The sequence below is a fragment of the Stigmatopora argus genome, chromosome 5 (genome assembly GCF_051989625.1).
Source record: "Stigmatopora argus isolate UIUO_Sarg chromosome 5, RoL_Sarg_1.0, whole genome shotgun sequence".
NCBI classification, from domain to species: domain Eukaryota; kingdom Metazoa; phylum Chordata; class Actinopteri; order Syngnathiformes; family Syngnathidae; genus Stigmatopora; species Stigmatopora argus.
Genome location: NC_135391.1, coordinates 6,611,970 through 6,638,159, shown reverse-complemented (window position 1 = coordinate 6,638,159; position 26,190 = coordinate 6,611,970). Strand labels below are relative to the sequence as shown.

Genomic DNA, 26,190 nt, shown 5'->3' with positions numbered 1-26,190 from the left:
GCGAAGTGAGTACATGTGCCTGCCCTCACCTCCACATTGCCTACTTTCTGTATTCTTCGCCTGCTGCCTGCCCATAAAATGTATAGCATCATGACCCTGGACACTTCCCTTAGACTACGTGCAGATCCCAGGTTTGAATGCACACATTTAATCTCTTGTCTTATCTGATCTTTTTTTGGTGACTGTTCACACTGCTTTTTTCCTTGAAACCCATTCAAGTATCATCCATGTGCACAAGCTCGTAGATATATATATATATATATATATATATATATATATATATATATATATATATATATATATATATATATATATATATATATATATATATATATATATATATATATATATATATATATATATATATATATATATATATATATATATATATATATATATATATATATATATATATATATATATATATACATACAGGGAATTAAAGTAATATTTAGTTGGATAGTAATTTAAATGAAAAGAAAAAATCTAATCGGGGTGTTTCAGCAGTATGTAATTATGGGCTAAATTCCTATTTTTTGAAAAGATCATTTAAGAGTGTTCTTTAATCTAGTTCAGCCATTTCTGCTGAAAAATTATCTGTCCATAACAGCACCCCCTTTCTTTTTTTTAATCAGTGTGATAGAGTATTTGACCACACCTCAGCACATCGCAAGGACCCGAAGTCTTAGATTTATAGCAGACATCCGAACAACTCTTGTTCAAGAGCTGAGTACTGCATTTGACCATAAAAGTCTTACTGTCTCTGTCTGGTTTTAGGAAATTATCCCAATCCTTTACCGGATTAGTACATGTATAATAGTGTAGCTCTGATTGCAAATGCACCAACTGGACAAAACATTTTTTCTTTGCAAAATCACCTAGGGTAATATCTAAATTCTGTAATATTTAATTTTTATCAGACCTTTTTATTTCTCCAAGGGAAAAAAGCTAATATCCAACTTATGGACTCCAAATTACAGACTGTTAATGTTTTTTCATTAGTTATTTTTCTCTATCAGTTACTAAAATTTAGAATCTAATAAGCACTTTTGGAAGCACTTATTTGTTGTGTTTTACACATTTAGTGTGCAGTACATGTTGCTGAGAAATATTTGAATGTGTATCAAGTGTAGTTTTGCAAATGTGTTGAGCTAAGAGGTGCGGTAACTACTGAAATGTCAACCTCAGCTGCCATTTGGTCCTAAGATTCTATCTGTCACCTTGTTTTTGCTGCGCTAGCTCTCAAGGACAACATTGACTGAGAGATGGTGAGGAGGTCAATTTGATTTTAAAGGTCACAATTGGATTCCGTGGTGAGACATAATCACTTTCAAGGTTGTTTATGCCATTGAAGGGCTTCGCTGGAGCTGTTTTCAAGTGGTTTATATTTATATACGCACACAGAGATATATTCTGATATACTGCCAAAAATATTTTGCTTGCTATTGAAATAGGTATGTGACGTCAATTGGATGCATTTAAACTTTACAATTGTTTGGGGAAATGTTACTTCTGACAAGTACCATTTTATGTGGTCATTAAAGTATTTTCACCACGAAAAAGCTATTTGATGATTAAAACAGGGTAGATACGATCACACTATGAGGAAATGTAAAGTATAGTCTATTTGGCAAACAGCCTATTTTTACATTTGATTGTTTCCAGTATGTCGTTACAGGTATCCATTCTCCTTAAGTCGATTATCCTAACAACTGAGGCGTTTACTTGCAGGTGCTACGGGGGATGTTCTGCCAGGTGCCCAACCCGCAGTACAGGGCACCCTGCCGCACTTCATTCAGGAGCCAGAGGATGCATACATCGTCAAGAGCAATCCCATTAAACTGCGCTGTCGAGCCACACCTGCCTTGCAGATTTTCTTTAAATGCAATGGAGAATGGGTTCATCAGAATGATCACTTCTCCCATGAGTATAAGGACCTCAACACTGGTAAGTAAGATTGAGCTGTGTGATTTCATTACAACCCCCGTACCCCTGACTGGGACTGCACAATACAAGTTGGAAAGAGAACATTTCCCGCTAAACACATACTTGCAACACATTTTAAATACTAACCAGGAAATGCTTTGACTCAAATATATTACTGTGCAAAAATATATATTATTAGTTAGAATCTTTTTTTTACCTACAGCTGTAGGGATATCATGAGATTATGATGAATGTAATTGTGTTCATCTGAAACACCTTGACTGAGGCCTTGTGTAGCAATTTCTGGTATTTATTTATTTATTATGATATTGGAACAAAAGATAAAATATACATGAGTATACGTTCATACCTAAACAACACCAAAGTGAATCAATGTTTCTGTAGCACAATTTTTACTCTACTACCCGCAATCTATCCAAATAAAATGATGTTTTAAAAGGGTGTAGGAAGCAGTGAAACAACTAAATTAATTCAGATGTTAAGCCCTGAGGTAAGTTTGTTCTCTGTTTGGAAGCTGTGAGGAAGCCCTCTGTCTGGTACTCATGAAGTTCGCTCCACATGAAAGTAGCTTAATTGCATCTGAAGGTTGAAGGTTTCTTGCTCTGTGTTTGTTGTGGTGTGAAATTGTTGTAAGCCTGATCGTAGTAAATGTGAATCTTACACTCTCTCATTTAAATGTGGGGGAACCTAAACTATAATTCCAGCGTGTGACTGCAGTGTTGACAAAGGCAAACTGGTGTTCAAGTAAAAGTTAAATCTAGAGACTAAACAGTATGTATAATAATGTATGTGTAATACTTTTGATTATATTGCAGAATCACAATAATTGAAAAAAACATTCATTTTGCATGTCTTATGTCACAATGAAATGATGTCTTCATCGAATGCATATAATGCATTAATCGACTGTGCTTCTCTAATCTTGACCTATTCTGAATATTCTCACCATAGAGTTGAGATGAAAAATGATACATTCCTTAATCTAAACCTGCCAAGAAAACACTTAAGTGCATGCGGCGCAGTGATGTTGTTGGAGATTCCTTTATCAGCATGTCCAAGCGGACTAAAAATTTAGGCAGCCAGGGGATGTCCTCACCATGTAGTATCTGTTTGGCATCAGCTCGCCTTATATCAGTAGAAAACATAAGACCAAAGATAAGGATAGTTTTCAGTCCAATGCTTTGTTCTAACTTAATACCCGTCAGCAACATTGCGTATTGGATTTTTCCAGCTAATCAGAGGTGGGGATCAGTGAACAATTGGAATGTTATTGATTTTAACAGTGGGCCTCAATGCAACCACCAACACCTGATAGCATCTGTTATTTACCAACTAGCCTGATGACTCACTGACTACTGATAAACTGACAATGACCTTGAAATATGAATATTGTACAATCCTGTAATTATATATTTTTAACCAAAAGAATGCTACCGTGTTCTAAAAGTGACAGGCAAAGTGAATAGTACAAATGCTTTTATAAATAGAAAAGCACAAATGAAAATGTGGCTTTTTTCTTGTTTTGCAAAGCATTTTTGTGTTCAAGAAAAAAAAACTCAAAGCCCTCCACAACCCTCTTTCAAGGCATCATATGAAACCTGTAGAAATTGATTTATCCTCTAAAATGTAACTGATCTAATATAACATCAATTTGATTTTCCCTTTATGCAGCGTGAATACAATTTAGTTGAGATTTTAGCTGCCCGCAAATTGTGAGCTAACTTAGCGGAGATATGCAGAGGATAAAACTAATAATCATTAAACTTTCATTTAGTCTCTAGGCTTGATGCCCAGCAAGCCCGCAGTATTATTATAATAATACCCTGCTGGAGTCTAAAGAATAATTTGAATGTCTATTTGAAACTGAAATATGCTTCATTCATCCATTTTAATGTGTCTTCATCCAATTAAAACTGGTTCCAATATGAAATGTGAGGTGAAAGGAAAATTAAATCACATATATAAGCCACAATGCTTTTTTACAAATGATGATAGTGATGCACTGCCCAATAAACAAATTATTTGTGATTTACATTTTCACTGAACCGTCCATCTCAAATAAGTGACATTATCTCAAATAAACCAATAGGTGCAATATATATAAACAGGAATATTACTCTTTCACAAGAAGAGTGAGTGTTAGCGTGAAGGGTTATTTCTCTCAGCGTGTCTTGCGATTGTCTGGCAACCGATTCGGGGTGTTCCCCGCCTCCTGCCCACAATTGACAGGGATAGGCTCCTGCACCCCAGCCACCCTTGTGATGATAATCAGGAAAATACACACAGATAGAGCCCGATTACTGCACCTTTACAGATTTGTGTCAAATTGCAGATGTTTCATGTCACATAGATAAACAAGATAAAATACATGAACATTTTCCCACTGGAATAAATTCCATCCTATTTTTTTGGTCATTTTTTGGACAGTTCCTAGCAGGGTTATCGTAAAACCATCCATGTCTCACTTACTTAGAGAGGCTCAGCGGGACAGCAAGTGGGAAAGCCGACTGATCCCCAATGTGCTGGGTTTACACTGACCTCCTCCCACTCAGCTGTCATTCATATGTGACACCTCTCCTGGAACTCTCCTTAATTGTTATGATCAACTCCAACTTGGGAGTGTGAGAAAAAATCAGCTTCCACGTGGCTCTATCTGGGGAAAACCCTATCCTTGTTTGTTCTAAAAGAGAAGACGGCCATGCCATTAGGACTCTTAACACTCTCCTTTATGTGGCTTTAATTGAGGTAGTTAAGGCTCCCTTTGAGTAATGTAGCTATTTAACACTTAGAGGAAACAAACATCTTTCTCCATGGAATATTATTGTTCACTATTGCCCATGGAGCATAAGGGAAGAAAAAAGGCGGGGGGTAGGGGGGCTTTGACCTTTCTTTCCGGCTTCTGTAGACTGTGAATGTTATCATCTGTGAACAGCAAGCAGACACAGCATCCACATTCACAGGCTTCATCATTCTCCACATATGTGAGGGAGCTGTTGGTATGCATAGTGTATTTAAAATATGTGTATATTGTCACATGGGGCAACTGATGACGTGAAAAACTAATGTGCATTATGCCCTGCCATCTGGCATTATTGGAATGTTTGTATATCTTGTATGTTTGGTTGTGCGTATATGGTGTGCATTTGTGGTTTTATTGAAGAGGCTGAATTTATGCATCTTTTCTATGCAAATACTGTGTAACATAAATAGTGTTTTTATGGTAAACATCTAGAAATAGGGTCTGTGTGTGTAATGATGACTCAACCGACAGAGAGATACACAACCTTCAGCCTGAGGAATTTACAGGAACATATTTTGTTTGCACAGGCAAAGTTGGAGCTTGACAGTTGGATTTGACAAACGGGCGGCGACACCTTACCACCTTTTTAGTGACTTTGCTGCCACCACTGTTCAACTCACTATTCCGGCAGGGCATGTACTGTATACCTCTGGCTGATATGTAATGGTCTCTAAAGCCAGAATTGATGTTATCGTTGCTCTAGGGTTGCTTTGCGAGCCAGTTAATGGGGTTGTTAACCGAATATGGCCCCGACAATGCACCTCACATACGTACACAGTCCCTCATACCTCTGCTGTATACTGCTTGGAGAAATGAAGGGGTGATAAAGTGGCTTAGTTCCAGAGGTTTCATTTGGCCTGACCATAGGTTTTCTGCCAGGGATGAAGATTAGACTAAAGATATTGTTTTATTTCATTTGGTTTGATTTTAATTCATGATTTCAGAAAGAAACGTCGGGTAGGGAAATCTTAGTCTTTGGGTAATATTCATATAATTCTAGCCGTATTAAATTTTAACATTCTACTATTAGCTTTTGCAGGAAACACATCATTTAAAATCTTTGGGAAAGGTAGGATACATAGCTCAGCCGTCTTTCGGTGCTATTCAACAGGTGGCATTGTAACTAGTTGTACGACATCCAAACACAACCTTGAAGCCTTCTTACAAAAGTGTTCCTTCAAAAATATTTCTGAAGGAGAACTAGTCTTTGAAATTAAATAAGGCCGATGCACAATCAGTCTTGGTTACTTCAATGCTATCTCCTTGGCAGTTTTAAATTCTGAACCACAAAAAAAGAAACAGTTGAATAACCATTGTAAAAATATAACTGAATGACTATCCGAAGTACCAACACACAGACCCATAGCAGTTTTAGAGAAATTGTATTTCTTTAAGAGGCAGTTCACTTTTATTAGCAACATCTGCCCTTAACAAATCTTATTTCAATAATCAATGTCCCCTTGCATTCTAATTGCAGTTAGTGTGCGGGATTGTCGCACCAATTCAAAGTGTTCCCGGCCTGGTGCTCATTTTTGACTGGGATAGGCCACGAGCAATACCCCCCTCCCCCCACGCCACCCTTCAGGTGGGCACCAGACAATCAGTTCAATACATTTAAAACATGCAGTAACAGACAGTCATTAAGACACTGATTACACTTCTCGCACCGTAATCAGGCAAATGCACACTGCATTGTCAATGACTCATTAAAATAAATAGAAAAATCTCCCTCAAAAAATATTTACCCACATAACATGCATCTTGATTTTAAGCCGAGTATTATTTAGTAGCATGCCCCAATCTCAGAACATTTCCTGGAGGAGTCGGTATGCTTGTCATCATAATGAGCCTTGTTGGTGAGCTGGTGCACAATGAGCCTCTTATGGAAGAAGATGCTAATGTAACATTAACAACTTTTTATGCAATTAAATATTCAATAAATGTGTCCTCTAAAAGAAATTTAATCATGTACACGCACACATACATATGGATGTATGTACATATGTATATACAAAGTATTCATTGATATATATTTTTTAAACAGCATTGACATTAGTGCTTGGGTACTAAAGATTTCTTTAAAGGAACCACAAAGATTGTGGCTTTCACGAACCAGCAAAATTGATGTCACTTCAACCAGAATCCGATTTATATTCATAATGCACACTCCACTATCGACAGAGGAATCAAAAGTCTTAAGGTCCATGTACTAAGTTAACCTGCAGTAGAATCACGACCAAAGTGAATGCACAAGTTGAGAGAACCCGAAATTCAACTCATCAATATTTTTCTTAACACACCAAAGGAGATTGAAAGGTTCAATTACTGATACCAACTGATTATGCCACACAGAGACAACTAACACCTTTTTGTAGTTCTAGTTTTGCCTATCAAGTCAGGCCGAATATAAATGGTGTTATCTCAGTTTTCAAAATCAATCTTTGTTGTAGGGTGTAAATGAAACGTTTAATGCGATTTGACTTGTTCACCACCAGCGGACAAACTCATTTTCACAAAATTAAATAAATTGTAAATTATTATTATGAAATTATATTGTTCTTGAATTCTACAGCAATGATATTGAAATCATGTCTAAACTTTCCAAAGATGGACATTTTTCAAACAAACCCAAACAAAAACCTTTGTTACCTTTAACCTTCAATGATGACATTGTGACATTTGAAACATTAATTAACATCAATTATTTCGCTTTACCGTTATTCTCGCAACACCATTATCCGCAACTCATCCACTGCAGTCCTTGTTTTTCATATAATGAACACCTTTGAGACCATTGCAACGTAATGAAATCATTTTCATTACCTTGTAATCAGAAAGCCAATGCATAAATGTACTACTCATTCATTTATATTCCATACCGCGCATCCTCGTACGGGTCGCGGGGGTTGCTGGAGCTTGTCCCAGACTACACCCTAGACTGGTTGCCAGTCAGCCATAGGGCACCTAAATTTTTGTCTTCAATTTAAAGAAATGCATCTCTCTCACAGTTAAGATGTCATCGGTATAAAGTGTCCAATCCTATATAATACAGAGACTGGAGTATTATAATCTGTTTTACTAAACGCTAACTTTATTTTTTCCGTCATGGTAGAAAGTTCCTTTGACGCTAATTTCCTTTCCTTTTAATGGCTTGTTTCACTACTCCTAGAATAGCTTTTGTTAACGGAATGGTTAAGTTTATCTACGTCTTGACTCATATCAATGAATTTTATTGCTCATTCACTAACCTCCATAAATGGTCTCAAATCGCCACTGCCTAAGTACCATTCTATCAAATTGCCATTATTAAATGCTCCTTTTGTAACAATGTACAGTTAATTTAGCAAGAGTCTATTTTATCATGTTTTCTTAATATATTGGACATGTTTCCTGCTGCATGCACAATCTCCATGTGGAAATGTGATCACCCACCTATGGATTTATCCCCTTGCCAAAGTCTATTGGTAAATTAAACAGGGAAGCCAAAAGTATTCCCAACCAGGAGAACAAAGTGAAGCAATGGGTGTCTTCCAATGTTCTCTCATGCATTTGTCAGGATGCCATTTGTCACACCTGCTCAATAGTTCTGACATTCAAGAGACTTTTCCATGTGGATACTCCCAAAGGACTCCGGTTCCACACGGCATTGCTTAGATTACGCAAGTAATACATCTTATTATTTTTAAAATGGATAAAAGTTAACCAATCTTAGATGTTATTAGTTAGAGTTAGCAAAATAAGATAATTTGGGGACGTTATGAATGAACACATCAAGTAGTTACTCTAATGAGCATTGTCAACACTGCTCTGACAATAAACAAATATGGATGACAGACGCCACAATGGCAGCACTCAGCTTTGTATTTCCCAAAAGCCACCTGTCAACACACATCGTTTCAATTTAAGGCATATGTTGATGCGTTTCAAAGCTTGCTGCTTCTCTTTCCCACAAGCCGTCAGTGTTTCCTTTCACTCTTTATTATCTTAAATATAGGTTTGGGCTTTTACTCCATCATTGAAAGTCATTAATTATATTCTCTAGAGCCTCTCTACCCACACATAGACACTGTCACTTGCTACCTTTCTCCTGCTGCTTGAAAAATTAGGAATTATGTTTTATGTCTACTTCTGTACCAGGGCTGTGGCAGCCACAACTAGATTTAAAAAAGTATGGAGCCTTGATGAATATGACGTTTTATACAATGGTATACGTGCAACATCGATAATTTGAGTACTTTCATGACATTCAGGGCATCATTTCCTATACTTATGCAAATACCTGTCTTCATTAAATAATGACATACATCTCAAAGTCGTAAATGCTTCACATTCAGCAAGCCAACTTTAAAAGGTGATTTTAGCCTATTCCTGCCAATTATGGGCACCAAATTGTTTTTTTAAACAAAGCTTTGACTTGCGTGTTTAAAATATTTGCCATGTCTCTGACTATAGAGACTTGGCCAGCACATACGTATACTTTTTGACAAGATAAGATGTTTAAATGTTGCACTGGATGAAGTCTCGCAGTCCACATTTTTATCAAAATAATATTTTAATGGTAAATTTAGGATCACTGTTCAGAACTCGTCTCACTTCCTTGATAAACGACAACTCTGCCAGCAGCAACTGGAAGAAAAACTGAAACGATTTGCTAGGCCCATTCTCTTCTGTTCACAGGTCTAAAGGTGCGGGAGGTGATGATCAACGTGTCTCGACAGCAAGTAGAGGATTTTCATGGCCCAGAGGACTACTGGTGTCTCTGTGTGGCGTGGAGTCACTTGGGTACCTCCAAGAGTCGCAAGGCTGCTGTCCGCATCGCCTGTAAGTATTGCAATGGTTGCAACTGTACTGCATTACTTAATATAAATACTGGCAAAAGTGTTTAGTGTAAATAATTCTTTTTTCTAAAACCATCTTGTTGAAGGCAGACAGCAAGAATATGTTTTACTCAGAGTTCGCCTTTCAACTAACTACTCCTGACAACCAGTTCCTTTTGGTATTAATAAGTTATAATATGTACCCCTTCTCATCCATATTAATCCACTTGTTTATCTGTGCATCACTTAACACCCATGTTTGTAGCAGTTTTTGTTATTTTAATGTTTTGGAGTATTTTCTTCACACAGGGATTTGGGGGAACAAGCTCAACCTAGTTTCTAAAAGAGAATGATGTGTTTTCACACTGATGATTTTTTTATTACATTTTATGAAAAGTAATCTTAAAATGCCTGTTCGGGTTTTTGTTATTACTGTCTTTGGTCTTAGTCACTTTTGAAAATATGAAACTGCATGAACTCCTTTTAAAACCCAATTGGTGATGAAAGTTTGTTTGCAAATACAGGCTTTCTTTACGTTCCAGTAAAAAAATATTTTGGATTATTCTATCCATTGTGTCCATTATACCACCTTGTAAACAGATCTCCTAGGTCAAGGTCATGGAATTCGCTACTACATATACATTGGTTTTGAAGGTCAGAGCATGCAAGAACAGACGAACGGCGACCATTTTGAGCCGGACAGGATTGATGCAAAGATGACGGTCACACTTGACACCTGACAGTCTCATCTTATCTTTCCACACAGACCTGAGAAAAAACTTTGAGCAGGACCCCCAGGGGAAGGAAGTGCCAATCAATTGGATGATCGTTCTGCACTGTCGTCCTCCGGAGGGAGTGCCTGTGGCAGAGGTATTATGGACACTCCTCTTTCCCTCTCCTGAAAAACGAGAAGCAAATACTCCCTCAGAGCAGTGATGATGTGAATAAAGTGGCTTGCGTTATTCATCATGATTAAACTCAGAAAGCCGGACAGTCGATGGCAACGTCTTTTCTACTTCCGCTGACCTTTAGGAGATTGATATGTTTGTTTGAAACCACTAATACAAGCACTTTAAATAAAAGGGTTTATTCCATATAGAATTGAGTAAGTAAAGATAACGGAATAATGGTCCAGTCCTCAATTATTTTCCTATTAATTTTGTTAGTTTTTTATTTATATCTTTATTACTTTACTTAAATAACCTTTGATGTCCTTTTATAATCCAAACCTAATTTGATTTGGAAATGCCAAGGGTGCTCTTTATCAAGCTATTCTAGTTTGTCATAAAAGTCTGGCAGTTAAGACGAATGAATTTGAGATGTGAATAAGCTTTGCTCTATGCATATGGATTGATATGAAGTAGACTAAAACCGATAGCTGTTAACAAATAGCATCAAAACGAAACAATGTCCTTGCTCTTCTTTCTTCATGGTTTGTCGGCGCCGCTCCTTATCAACTACGCCAATTTCTGTGACAAAAGTATTATAGCAAACGCCAGCAGAGGTATGCATTGCTAACGTGTATTTGTATCTATTCTTTTGGGCTTGATAATATTCTGTCAGGAACCAGGTAATGTGCACGCTGTGTACTGTTGGACAGTCAGTCTGAGAAAAAAATGAGCCTAAATTTGGTCGAAACCTGCAATTTGCTCCAGAATAAGATGAAGCAATTTCTAAACTTGTCTGGTTTTGGCTGACTTTTGCATTATTGCTGTGCATGTCATGAATGTACCAATGAGCAACATTGTCACCTCTCCTGACATTAGTCTAAAACATAAATGCAATGTCAATTTTTTTTTAGATTGATGTTTGTCCTTGACCCCACATTGTATAAATGATTTAACATGGACATTGGTGATGGTACTAATGCCATCTCACTGCTACCAAATCCACTGTGTGGACAAAAATAGATTAGATTCCTATAGAGCACAATCACAACCTCATATGCGGGCCCAATACAAGTCTGTCCAGCCACAAGAGATAGGAGTGAATAATGTAAAGTCCAATATTCTCAGCCCAGTCAATTTTAGCGCTACTGGTTCCATTAAATATTGAGATGGTGATGAGTGTGCTAGTATCAGGCTAGATTGCTGCTACAGGGTGACTGCTACACAACAGAGATCCAATAGTACAAATAAAACTTGTGGTCAGGAAATTAGGAGCTTTTGTCATGAAAGCTCTTCTACATTCTAAATGGTGTCAGGGCAAACAATTCACTTTTCCAGTGGTCAGTATAATTTGAGATTTGCCTGTGTGGCATTCGAGTTGTGACTTACTTATAATTTTATTTTTTGTTAGAGAACTGAAACGCAACCCTGTAACCCAACCCTCACTCCATAAGGAAGTCAGGCACATAACTCAAAGCATATATTTTAGCTTTTGGAGAAAGGAGTACACTGCAACCCAATATAATGAGATTCCTTTGAGATGTATCTCTGAAAATAAGTGTGAACTGAACACCTAAATGAGAATGCTTTTTTTAATCCAAGATGAATCCTCATTTTCAGAAGTTTCTCTGCCCCAGAATTGGCGCCAAGTAAAATCAAATGCACAATCCTAATCTCTGTTATACGCTGTTGTTTGTTAAATTTTGCAAATACATTGCCATGATCGTCCCAAACTGTTTGTTTAAATACCTCTTAGTTTCCCTTATTAGATCTACTGCACTTGGGCGCAATCATTTCCCCTCGATTTTTATAATTATCCTGTTATTTGCCCATTATTGGCGCCATTGATAATACTAGCTATTCTTGCAATTGGAGGATCAGACCAAGCAAACAGTCCAAATCCTCCACTCGGGGATTCTTGTTTTTTAGCGCTGGTGAGATACAATGAGGCAGCAATGTAGTATGCCATGCCTCAGAAGGGAGGAGAACTGACATTAGGAAACCAACAGGGGAGCCGGATCGCCGATGCAAGCCGACTTTGTGTTTCTCTCCATATCCATTCTGATTAACCCCAAGACTGTGGTGGCACCACTGAGGCACAGATAGCTCCAGTGACGCTATACCTGCCGCTATCTGGCCTAGTGCTTCTACGCTGAGCCATAAAGCACCTGCAAGCCTTTCTGTGTTTGTAAACTCAATGGCTATACATGTTAACTGGGTTTTGGGAAAATCCACCAAATGGATTAGATCTGTGTCCTCCGGTTTGCTACCCAAAAGGCATCATTAACATTCTCTCCTCCTCAGAGAATTCTGGATGGAGACGTGTAATTCATGAAATGGTGTCAGCAATTACCATTAACTACAGAGGAATGAGAGTTTCTGCCAGAGGGGAGGCATTCATGCGACATAAATTGTAACACTTAGCTTAGCATGACTCAGCAGATTTTTCTAATTATAGAAAAATTATGGACCTCTGCCTGAGCCGGGTCCCTTTGACTTGAAATGGACATTTGGATTGGAAAAAGCTAAACTTAGGAGGGGGGAAGAAAGTCTCAGCTGGCATCGTCTTAATCACCACTTTAATAAATGCTGGTGTTTCTTATAAGACTGCACTTCTGTCCTCTAATTTCTCTTTAGCCAACATATTTCACAGCATAGTATAATCATCAGCAAATGTTATCTAGTTGAACCGAGTGTATGTGCTTGGGTGGGGTCTAGTCCTGGAGAAGGCCAGAAAGAAGTCACCTTCAAGGGAAGCAAGGGTAATAAAATCACAAAGTAGATGCTTTGATGTAATACACCCCTCGTTGAATGTCGCTGTCAAGGTTGACACTGAAGACCACATCCAGACTAAAACAAATGTGCCAATCAGGCATTTTGCTCTCTTGTTCTCTCTCTCTCTTAATCCTGTGACTATATGTACCTGAAAGTCTTAGATTTAACCATCTGCTAAAGCTAACAAATGATGTAACCTCCAACACAGCGAGGCACCACTGGTGTGGCTTGGTAATTGCTTCTTTCAAAATGCGAGTCAACAGAAATTAAAACATACAATAGAAATTGGCTAGTCTGTGGGATGCCACTGCTGGGAACATCTTTTCAGTGACTGATGACTTTAATCACAAAGTAATTAGGTATCGTCACAGCACATGTTTTATTTATTTTTTCTAATCTACTGGTAAGGATAAGGGATTTGCTGCCAATGTATACCGTGTGGAAAAGCTTTTGTTAATTGTCAGGAACACAATATTGTTTGAAAGACAGAGTTCCGCAAAGACAAATATGAAGTACTAGCTGTTTGTTGAGGAAAATGAATGTGTCTCGCTGCAGCTGTTTATAGAAAGACTCAAGGATGGGACAAAAACACAGGAATGTGGCAAATGGTACCAATGTTATGATTTGTTTTACCGTTTTACTCATGTCCATAAATATTGCAATCCATCATGTATGTATGTCATTTCTATTTATTCAAGCTTTGCATGCCCACAAGCACTTATATTTACATTCATAAATAATTTGAAAGGTACCCACGCAATTTTTATAAATCCGTCATCCCTGCCTGTTGTGACACATTGTGAAGTCAATTTGCAAATGCAATGATGCAACTATTTTCTCACGGTAGAATCTGCAGAGCATCACTGAATTTGCTATTTCTTTGTAGTTACCCACTTTCTTGCTGGTTATTGGGTAAAATGTTTCCCTTGAATGCTTAATTGCTTAAATATCATGTTTGGACAATAAGTCGCCCTAACCCAAAAAATGCAGTACTGTCAACACAGAAATGTAAACGCATAATCGACCGTTCGTCATGACCCTACTTTACCTTTGGGCAGAGTCTGTGACAAATTCCATGGCATCAGCTTTATCGACATCTTGGCAAAGAAGTTTGTGATGTGCTCGAGTGAGAGTTCCAAACACACCAAGACCAACATAATGCCCACAACAACAGTGGGAGCACAGGCTGTATTTACTTGACAACCAAAATCTACCCTACTCCAAAAGAACAATAGTGCTTCAAAAAAATAACAATGTTTTATTTGACTAACTTGGAGAGAACAGTATGCAACATTTCTGCACCTTTTGATTTCTATTTTTAGTTTCCACAAAACCCGGATAACGAATATTTCCTTTGCTGCTGCTATTTAGAATGTGTTTTTCATCTCTTTTACACAGGTGGAATGGCTGAAGAATGAAGAGTTGATCAGTTCCCAATCTGATGGCAACATTGACACCAGGGCAGACCACAACCTCATCATAAATGAAGCACGTCTGTCTGACTCGGGAAATTACACCTGTATGGCCAGCAACATTGTGGCACGAAGACGCAGTGCTACAGCCACTGTGATAGTCTTTGGTATGTTTTATGTTTCTTTTAGTGGTCTTCAATGACTAGTTACCACATGTCCCCTTATTTTGGTGTCTCACACCCTCTTTTTAAGACCCATCGTAGTACACTACTTCATTGACTGAGTTGATGTATTTTTTTTAAATCTTTTACTTGATACTTAAAACCAACTCACTGAAAGGAAATAATGATCCTGGACCAATTTTCTTATAAATCTACACTAAATATGATTTGACCTGTTGCCCTTCTACAAAAACAGTCTCACTATTTTCAATTGCACTAAAATTTGGTACCACACCACAGTGTGACTGCTTTTGTTCCAGCAGGTAGTGGTCAACTCCAAGCTGTCGGCTACAATAAATCAATGTTTTCATAAAAAGGAGTTCAATTAAATTATTGTTTTCTGCAGGGGTTTTCTTTCATCTTAATCTCACAGCTAGGAATTGAGCGGGCAATTAGGACAACAGGAGCTCCCGTGTCCAACATGCTCAATCGTTTTTTGCCATTTTATAAATTTATTAATTACCTTCTACTGGTTGCATTGGCAATATTAAAGCTGTTTCAATTACAGGATTTATAAATCCAGGTGGTCTACCTGAGTAATAGTTGTTGCTGTCTGCATTGTTAAAATGTCTTCAGTGAATGGCGGCTGGTCCCTCTGGACAGAGTGGTCAACTTGCAATGTACCATGTGGGCGAGGCGTGCGGAAAAGATCCCGAACCTGTACGAACCCGGCGCCGCTGAACGGTGGAGCTTTCTGCGAGGGCATGTCTGTGGAGAAGATATCGTGCAATGCCCCATGTCCAAGTCAGTACACACACATTGCTAAAATTGGGTTTCCACAAGCAAATTGCCTGTCCTATCTGGTTGTATTAATGTTCATATTATGGGCATAACTTAGTTTAACAGTATTATTTATTATCAAAAACTTTGAAACCCAGTCCATGCATATAAATTCAGCAGTCATGGGCCATAAACTGCACTCAGACAATCACCCTTCCAGTGGGAGGATTCAGCCACCATCCTACGAAATAAAACTTGTGTTTTCTGCTGTTGTGATGATTTCATCTTTGTGTCTTTGCATTGCAGTTGATGGAGGCTGGGACGAATGGAGTGAATGGACCAATTGCAGCAGCCAGTGTGAAAGACAGCGGAGTCGGGAGTGTAACTCCCCAGCACCCAAACACAGAGGCAAGATGTGTGAGGGGGGCTCAGAGGCCATAGAGAACTGCACAGATGGACAATGTACCCAAAGTATGTTTTTTCCAAGATTGCTACATGATCAAATGTTGTCATCAATCATCTCCTCAGTCATCATCATCATCTTCTTACATAGTCTTGGTCAACATTCAGGCTTTTTTGGAGATGTTTTTTGGGGGACAATATCAATGTCCAGGGCATGATAATATCTGCACTTATGGTGTAGGCTATTTGTTTCTTACTAAATACATCCTTAGTGGTGTCCAACACCAGATAATGTGTCCCACGTATTGACGGTAATTGTACAGTGACTGAATAGGTTGCTTCGAGGCAGGCGTAAACATTTGACTTTCACCAGTTGCATCTCTGTTGCAAGCAGAGACAGCATCATCTATGAACACAGCCGTCATAGTATTTTCACTATCGTACATTAAGACAAAACATGGACTTAAATCACCACTTTCCCTCTTCTTCATCTTATTCTACCTTTCTGTCTTTACAGATCGAAAGCTGCTACATGATGTTAAACCTCAAAGTGAGTTCCCTGTGGATTTTTTTTAATCTTTCCAACTTCCAACAGAATTGTATGAATTCACAGGCTAGTGCCAAAACATTTCTCTGTACACTATTTACGTGGTGATGGAAAAACTCCACAAATTACCACCAATCAGTTCACCTTGATCTAAGCTCCTTAGTTCAATCCCAGCAGGTGTTAATTACACATTCGATCATTTTTCAGTGCTCTAACTTTATGACAGCCACGCCATCACAGCTGTGTTTCTACTTTGAGCTGGGAGATATATTAGTTGTGACAAGTGGACATGTGTTATGTTGTAGTGGATTAATAGCCTTTAATTTTTTTGCAAACAAGCTAAATTGACCAATTTGCAGTTTTGTCCTTTTTCCCTGTGGCTTTCAATCAGTTGCAGGAGTTTAGGGACTGTCAGGCATTAGCCTGGCTCATTTTATTATCATGCCATATAAAAATTCAACTTCTGAAAACTCATTTTTTGAATGACTACTTGATAGTTTAATGTATACCATATAAACAGGTTTTCTGTCCAAAACTCTCGGTTGCGTTTTAGGTTTATTATTTTCCATGTTAGCAGGTTAAGTATGACATGTAAGAAGTTTAATTCTAACAAGCTGTGCTGCAAAATCCAATGAGACTGTTGCATCATTTCATTCTTTTCCCATTCTATGTATTTTTTTAATATACGTACTACTCTTATTTTATTTGCTGTGGTTTACTCTTAAATGTTCCCATGAGAATAAACTGTGTCTACTCTGCTATAATTTGTGTGTTTTAGGTATGGACAGTTCCAATGATGTTGCGCTGTACTCTGGCTTGGGAGCTGGTATTATTGCAGTGGGTATACTGGTAGTGGCTATCATGCTATACAGGAAGAACCAGAGCGAGTATGGTGTAGATGTCATTGAATCCTCTGCGCTTGCTGGAGGGTTTCAGTCTTTCAACTTCAAGACCACCCGACAAGGTGAGAAAAGACCATCTAAAAAGTGTATCTGTTACCTATAGCTCTGTTATATAGAGGTTTATGTTATTGGGTGGTAAAAGTAAAATACACAAGAATACTTTTTAAGGGTACTGCAGGATGAGCAGTCCATAGCAACTTCTAAAGGGAGTGTTTTATTTTATTTTTTTAAGTGTATCTTATTATTGCTCTCACGTGACTTGGTTGTTTCAAGGCCAAAAAGGCATTAACATAAAATACCTCTCTAGCAGAAGTTTGCTCATGACTTCTGAAATTTATCTTATCAGGTTTGGATTTACCGTATACTTCCATAAACGGTAAAAAAAATAAAAGCTGTCATTCTGTTTCAGTAGACAGTATCTCCTCCCTTATTATCCAGCAATGGGAGGCAAATCAATTTCACTGAGAAGCACGCACCACACCAAACTGTGCCACACAGAACAATCGACTGTCTGGAAGACAACCAATTTCTCACATGAAAATTGCATTGAGCCAAACTATTGATGGACACGTGTAGCATTTGAAGCAGTTGTCATCGAATGAAGTATTTTTCTTGTGCAGGGAAAATACGTATGATAGAGAAGTAACTACTAATGCTCAAGCAGTCCTTGATAAGACATCCATGTTACGGTCAGGACATTGAATTGATTCCAAGACTTAGACGGTGTTTTGCCTCAGGCTTCATCAGTTCATTCGGATAGGCTAAGATATGTTAGTTCTGGCCTCATGTTCATGTGGAAGCCCACCTATAAGTCTCATGGGTGTGATTAAAAGCACACACTAGCCATGAACGATTTCCTCCTTTTGCTCACCAAATAGTACATTATTATTAAAATATATATATAATGTGAAAGCAACCAGAGTAGCCCTGTTGTATTCAGTGGGAATAATGACATTGATTGAAGATATTCACAGGCATAATGTACCGACACCTCTGGCCTATGGCTTGTAGTATGAAATGGACAATACACAATGCATGCAATCACCAAGATCTGAGAGGAGAGGTAAGCTTGGTGTGGCAGGTGATGTGAGTCAGGTCCACATTCAGCAGGTCATCAATCCTATTTAAATAGGTCAGCTCCCCCTGAACATGCCTGCTGTGCCCTCCACTGGCCACAATCACTCCATTCCATTTTCTACTCCATCAGCCAGGCGAAATGTGGAATCCTTCCACGTTTTCCTTTAATAAAGCCCACGTTTGCACAGGAGAACACTGGTAATGCATTTCCTAATAGCCTCGTTCTGCTGTCAAAACGGACATTGCTTATGAAAATCATAAACTCAAGCACCATTAATTAAATGGCGACCGGGGGCTTTATTTCAAAGCTAAAATAGTCTTTAAGAGTCCCTAAATGCTTTCGGATGGTTCTCTGCTATTAGAGCAAATATAAGGCTGAGTGCTGAATGAGTCTTTGGACCTAAATCTGTCTCTGCACATTACTTCTCCCTGTGAGTGATTTTTAATCAGAGGCCCAATTCCTAACCTATCCCTCAAGGTATTCAACCTGAGGTACATTTCATTTACCCCTCGCGCCTCACCGCTGCCATTCCATTTTCGTTGCACCATTCTTAAAGATGCACACCCCAGCGATAATCAGATTGGTCTCCACTCGACCGGAGGGGAGAAATTCAGCAGTGATCCAATGTCAGCTGCAGAAGGCTAATGTCGACTTGGCTCCAGCTCTGACTGAGAAGGTACAATATTCCACTGCTAGGTTTGTTGACACTTATTGACTTCTCATGCATATTTTATGTTTGTATGAGCCATCAGTCCTTTACTGAAAAAAAACTGAATATGTTCGTCCAAGCAATATTGCCTTACTCTCGAAACCATGCCTCATTAGTTTTATAGTGTAAAGAATGAGTAGTGTAAATCCAATACAATGGTACCTTTACTTACAAAATTAATTCGTTACTGAAGTGGTTATCTAACTTAAATTCTTTTTAAGTGAAGACGCCTTTTTTCAATATTAAAGCCTTAATTCATTCCAACTACACCCTTTAAAAATGATAGAAGCATACAAATTTTGTATAAAATGTTTGCAAAACACAAAAAAGTTGAAAAAAATGCAATGTGCCATTTAAAAGGAATAACCATCACATGCAAAAACTTTTTCAATTGTTGTTAAAGGGTGAGTGTACAATAAGAGAGAAGGCAAACTGACAAAACATACAAACACATAACTTAAAATTATGAATTCAAAAGAACTGAAGTTTCTTGGGGCCCGTAATGAAAAAAATAAAGATTAAAGTTTTTCAAGCACACTCCAAAAAACAGCGAAACACTGTGTTAGAACTTTGTGACGACAAACGGCGGTCAAAGGCAAACAAAAAGGATCATGAATATTCCTAGGCAATGGGAGGGCAGTGGGGTGTTGGGAGACAGGCTAAATAAATTAAATTCAAATTGATGTCTTCTGTTTAGGTTACTGTCATTTGTGTTGCATTTTTGTTTTTTTTTCCAGTCGTTATAGGTAAAACGCTCCATAAATCACTGCTCACAAATCATGCTTCCAGTAATTGATCATTTCCATGGAAATAAAGCAACATTAGCCACCCACTTTTCACCCCTAACCAGGGAACAGCTGGGCATCAAGGACAGCAACTTCAGTTATTTTGGCAGGGGGCACGGGCAGCACTTGTCTGACTCTGCCAGATCGATGGGGTGCACTCCACACCTTGTTTGGTAGCATCGTCACATTTAATGACCAGATGAAGACTGCTCTGTGGGCTCTTGGGTGCGCCCCGGGAGCTCCCCCCGTTTAAATAGCAGTCACCTAGACCCCTTCCTGGCCCGGTCCCCCCCGTCCTTCAGTAGGTCAGGTGGGTGTCCAGAAGAGCTGGCTGCAGCAGATGGATTATGGAGATCAAGCTGTGTATGCTTGGTAATTAAATTTTACACTGTAGCTGTGGCTCAAAGCACTAGACTTTCTATCCAGGTTGTCTTCCCTTACCTCAGATGTTCCTTGCATGGACATTTGATTTTAATGTGTGCTGGCGGTTGACTAAACTGCAGAGCATGTTTTGGCACGATATGAAGCTGAATATATTAGGCAAAAGCTTGGAAAGAGGTCACTCCATTTAAAGTTTTGATCCAATTTAGATTTAGTTGTTTCTTCTCCCCTCATAAGAAAAGGTTGGCATGTCTCTAATTTCCATCTTTGTAGGAAACCCCCTACTTCTCAACTCTTCAATTCCGCCAGACTTAACCGTGGGGCGCACCTACAGCACTCCCCTGTGCTTCCAGGATGGTGCAGACAAAGAGCTTTTTGACCCCTTGCCAGACATCAAGGTGAAAGTGCAGAGCTCATTCATGGTCTACGGTGTTGCAGAGCGGGCTGAGTTCCATGCCAAAGCCCCTGTTGAGACCTTCCCACAGGACCTTGGCCAGGATTACCGCAGCTCAATGGACAAACACAAAAAAGGTCTGCTCACCTTCAATGGACCTTTGAGCACTAGTAAAGAGCAGCTGAGGACCACTGGTGTGTTTGGTCAGCAGGGAGGACGACTGGTGCTGCCGAACACTGGTGAGTAAACAAGTTTGTAACTTGAAGAACACGATACAGCTGAAATATTTTATTTGTCTTTAGTAACTACATATAATATATACACGTACTAATGTGGGCTTAGAGATAGCGAGTTAACTGTCCTCTATAGAGACCTGCTTTATTTAGTTGGGACATTTTAGTCACCCATTGACCTGGAATTTAAATGCCAAGAACAATAGTCGCAGACTTCCAGGTAAAAAATATATAGTGTGCTGAAATAGGTGCTGAATATTCAAGAAATTGAAAAACGTGGGTATGTGACAATATTTGAGATAGATTTTCAACAATGTTACACAGGCACAGTGGCAGACAGAAATATATATCTTGATAAATGAGATACAATTTCAGTTTCAATTTGAATGACTGGGTTTATTTCGATTTTAAAGAACTTCACAAGGTTTAAATGTAGTGCTAGCATGATGTGAATAGGTGTCCTGTTGTGCAAATGCAATTCTTTTCGGCAATCCTTGTCTGAATCACGGTCCTTGACGTGGAGAGAGAGGACAGGTGAAATCAACTTTCCTCAATGGCCTCTCAAGCAGAGTGGTCTGAGTGGAGGAGTCACTAATGTCAAGTGTACTGCTCGCTTAGTCTACTTGTGCGTAAAGGTTTTTTTTTTTGTTCTTTCTTTTTTTTTTTCTAAATGGAGTAGCAAACCATATGAACTAGCTATAAAGTGAAGCTTCTTGAGTACTCTATTCATTTAGATCCAATATTACAGCACTCTTTTTTGATGCAGTTGCAGTGTGACAAAAGTGACAAAAATCGAATAAATAGCTAAATGAAAGAAAAGGAACAATCCGTATGGTTTATCCTTTGTCGCAATAAGCGTTTCAACAATTTCCAAACGCCTTCCCACAAGATCTTAGATTTTGTACTTTGATGCCTTAGTAAGAAAAAATAACATTTAGGTGCCACATAAATTGCTTTTAGTAAGACCTACAGCATACCAAAACATTCTCACAATTCTCAAACTTGCTAAATGACAGACAACACTAGTTTGACCTCAGCGTTCTTAGTCTTTTAAATAACAGTTAACCATTTTGTTAACAACCTTATTCCTTATCAAACCACAAACCAACAAATCAGAATTGAAAACTCCATTTTAAAAAAAGGATGCAGAACCATCGGGTTTGTATATTTCTACCTTAAAAAACAAAACAAAAAGAAAAATCAATGCAAAATATTTTGCTTTGTCTCGTATGCCATAAACAGTTTTTTCATCCTTAACTCAATAAATATGTACGCTAAGTTGTTAGAAATCTACCTTCATATGATCTTGTAGAGCAATTAGTAATTTTGTAAATTCCATTAGGAGTTTCCTTTAATGTTTCACTCTGCGCCTGTTTTGGCAATTCAGGTCTGTGATGTGTTTTTATCTCTCAATATGGACATATTTCCAACTGCATCATAGCTTTTAGAGTTTATTCTGTGTGGTGGCAGTACTGTGTTGTCCATTATAGAGTTGTTGCATAACCAGGATCGCTTGGGGGAATCACTCTCATGAAGGATCAAAATTACTGCTAATAACATCTTTAGACACTGTCTGATTCAGACAGACAATGTTTGCCATGATGGGGAATTTTTGCCAAAGATTTTATTTGTATTTAAAATGTGTTTGCTGTTATTCGATGTGGCTTTTATATCAAAATGCCCCTCCTTCAAAGGTCCAAACTTCCTAAGACAGACATAACCGTCAATGAACAGCCTGATATTTTTAGTTTTAGTGTTGAACATTAACCTTTCTTTTTGAATTTAAAAAGGTCATCCTAATTGCTTCGAATGAATGTGCCTTGACATGTAATCTGGTGATTTTTAATTAACAATAGAGAAAATAAATTCAAAACTGACATTTTGGTATTTGTAGATAGTAACACAGATTTTATAGCATTGAACCGACAGTCCATTTGACTGTTTAAATAACACACAATTTAAAAACAAAAAATCTGGTTTAAAATGTAATTACCAGGTTTTGCATTTGCATTTTATCTGAAGTTATTTTGTTTAAATGCCATGCTTATATAGCCCTTGAACTTTACTTGTTCTTCCATTCAACAATCTGTAATGTTTTATCTTGCCCTACACTGACAGTCTAGTGGAGTTATTGCTTTTTTTTTGTTAAATTTCATGCATGTTTTTTTTTCAGGAGTCAGCCTCCTGGTGCCTCATGGAGCCGTGCCTGAAAATATGTCCTGGGAAATGTACGTGGTGATCAATCTGGGAGAAGCAAGGTGAGATCAACCAAACTTTTTTCCATTATTTTTCTTTTGTTTTTGTTTTTGTCACAGTGTCTATACAATCATTTTCAAACATTTATCCCTCAAGCTCTTTGGCCACCCATATAAAGTATTTATGTATTCACTCATCTTTAAATTTAGTCACAAAAAAATCATCAGATGCATGAATGAGGTGCAATGCTGATGTGGAGGGTGTGAATGGATTTGTTTTAGAACATTGTATTTGGCCTGAAACTGCCCAAAGTACTTTGGACATGTATCAATAACTAGTGATATTACTGGTATTTTGGGTAAACACTTCAAATGGAAAAGTGTTTGACCTTCCCCTTGGCAGGCCTCACATTTCTGTGTTTATGGGCTGCAAGGGTGCATGACAGATGGACCCAGCAAGCGCTCCACCCTCCCTCCTCTCCCGTTCCCTATAGGAGTGTGAATATGCAAACATATTTGACGAAGCCCTTCACAGGTGGTGATTTACACATTGATATCCCGGCTGCTTTTGTGAAACTTCTCGATTGCGTTTTTTTTATTCATCCAGTGAACTCTCAGGAAGCAAAATCAAACCTTCGATCCGCCAAATCGCAGTCAATATGTAGTTCCATCCATTTTCAGGGTGCTGCAGCTTATCCCAACTGACTTTATCTCCAAATTAATTTTTTGAATTTAAAAAAACTTGCGGTTTGTCAATATTCACTCTAAAATCACATAATTTCCCGAATACGGGATGAATAAAGTTATCCAATACGAGCTCAGCATATTTCCCCTCAAGGCATTGTGGTTAAAATATATGGTACACAGAGTAGTAGAGCTTTTACATCCCATGAGGTGGATATGAAAGTGTAGCATCTGGTCGCTCCCTCTTCACTTCTGTGACACAAAATATTTTGGGCACCCGTATGAACAATATTCTGTTTCAGCCCTGAACGCACGTTAGACGTGCTTATTTTCCTGTCACCGCAAGAGAAGAAAAATGTTTAGTGGAGCTGTCCATGTGGTCTGTTTTGGACTTTTCATTTGACCGGCTGTCAATCACGTTTGTATATTCTCCCAAGCAACCCCTCGAGAGAATTGCTTCACTTTTGTGTTGGACTCCTATCTCTGCCCAACTGACTTCTCCACATAGACAGGTTCCTATTAAGGCATTTTTTTTCTCCCCCAAAAAGTATTCCCAAAGCTTTTCAAAGGCTGTTCTAAACCTTTTGAAGATGCAGTTTTGCTTAGGTCAGACATACTTCCCTTGCAGCCAAGGTTTTATAAATGCATTGTATTGTAAAATAAATCTGTCAAACTACTGAAGCAGAAAACGCTTTGTTCTGGCCAGGAAAGAGCTTCAGAAGAGGATTTCTGTGAGTATTTCTTTTTTCACGTAAAGTGCTCTATGTATTTTTATCTTCCTACCTTTTGGTCTAACAAAATATCATGTTCAACTGAAATAGGTCTATAAACAAACGCGCCACAGTCTACTGTGTTGCTGAGATTTTTTGCTACAACTGTGGTTACGGAGTAGACAAACATAACGTAGACTGTCATTTTCACACATTTTTTGTAAATGACAGTGTTTGTTTTTTGTTCGTTTATACAAATTGGTGGGTGTCCTTCAGTCGCTCTTAAACTGAAAGTTCTTGTTTTGAGAGGAACAATGGGCAATTTTTTTCTTGTTCAGGAAATCATGCTGTATTTGTTGTTTTTCCCCCTGTATCCTTAAATTCAATTTAACATGCAGAGGATTTAGATTTTAAAATGTTTCCAGAATAATTTTACCCTTGATGGTTCTATTCATGCTATGCTCATATAGATTTGATCCATACTTAGAATTAAATCAATTTGGTTACAGTTTATTTAAGAGGTAACCGTAACATCACCATTATTATTGTTCACCGTTAAAAATGAACTAGACATCCATTGGTGCCATGGCAGCCAAATGTTAAAGAGGAGCAATATTAACATCAAACCAAAATTGTCGAGAGCATAAAAATACGGTTTTTAAAAGGAGAGTTTGGAAGAAAACCAAAATGTCACGGAATCTGGTGGCGTGTGGAAAAGGTTATTACCCCTTAAATCGTTTTAGATTACTAGAATGCAGCTTTCAAATCTTTGTTGAAATATTTTGGCCCACTTTTACTTGTTGAATTGTTTAATTTCAGAAAGTCTTTGAGCATAAATGGCTTCATTTTGGTCATACCACAGTTTTCCATTGATATTCAAGTCAAGACTGTTACTAGGCCACTCCAAAACCTCCAAACCTGTGTATTAGGGGTTCAAATAGCTTTTGACATCACATGTTGCATCTACAAAGATCAATCCAAAGGAACCAAAGGAAGCTTCATCTCCTCTATCCATAAAACTTTGTCCCTGAATTTCTATTCTCTGTACTTTCCAGAAATTGTATCCAAGGCTTCATTCTGTTGATACTTGAAGTCCTCGTAAAGTTTTCTGAAAGCAGTAGATTATAACAACTTGGCTTCCAAGGTTCTTGCTAATGTTCCAAGTATTGTTTTTTTTTGCGCCTTCTCTTAAAATATCAGTCATCAACATGTTTGGTTTTATGTGATATTCTACATTCTGGGTATTTTATTAATTGGGTTGTCTAAATGCTTCACTTCAAGATGTCTGTTTGATTAATTTAGCAGCTTTGTGGATGGGATGCATTCATCTTAAAAATACACCAACGCAAACAGGACTAATAAGTGGGGCGGACTGCACAAAATTTTAAATGAGGCTAATGGAATCTGCTGTGTCCTCTTCTGCCCTAGTCTAACTCTTAACATACCTCTCAGATCCCTGGAGACTGAGTCACTGTTCACTTTCAATAATGCAGCTCATCTAAGAGCTCAATAAGCTGGCCTTCATCAAGAGGACAAGTGGACTTGAGAAAAGACACAGCAAGCCTGGGGCATTATTACAAGTGCGCTACAG

At 38.2% G+C, this 26,190-nt stretch overlaps 1 protein-coding gene across 3 annotated transcripts in view; it reads left to right on the top strand.

Moving 5' to 3' along the window:
* Positions 1-26,190, top strand: part of unc5db (unc-5 netrin receptor Db) — an 83,147-nt gene that overhangs the window by 35,700 nt on the left and 21,257 nt on the right. For 2 of the 3 annotated variants that reach the window (XR_013300272.1, XM_077600693.1), the window contains exons 2-11: positions 1,732-1,947; positions 9,425-9,568; positions 10,331-10,434; positions 14,625-14,805; positions 15,436-15,603; positions 15,886-16,050; positions 16,499-16,531; positions 17,307-17,492; positions 20,657-21,016; positions 23,184-23,268. Coding sequence is in view for 2 of the 3 variants with exons in the window: in XM_077600693.1 (XP_077456819.1) it covers positions 1,732-1,947; positions 9,425-9,568; positions 10,331-10,434; positions 14,625-14,805; positions 15,436-15,603; positions 15,886-16,050; positions 16,499-16,531; positions 17,307-17,492; positions 20,657-21,016; positions 23,184-23,268 (1,642 nt within the window). In the remaining variant the exon portion in view is untranslated. The remainder of the gene's footprint in view (positions 1-1,731; positions 1,948-9,424; positions 9,569-10,330; positions 10,435-14,624; positions 14,806-15,435; positions 15,604-15,885; positions 16,051-16,498; positions 16,532-17,306; positions 17,493-20,656; positions 21,017-23,183; positions 23,269-26,190) is intronic. The other variant, XM_077600694.1, reaches the window with a different exon arrangement.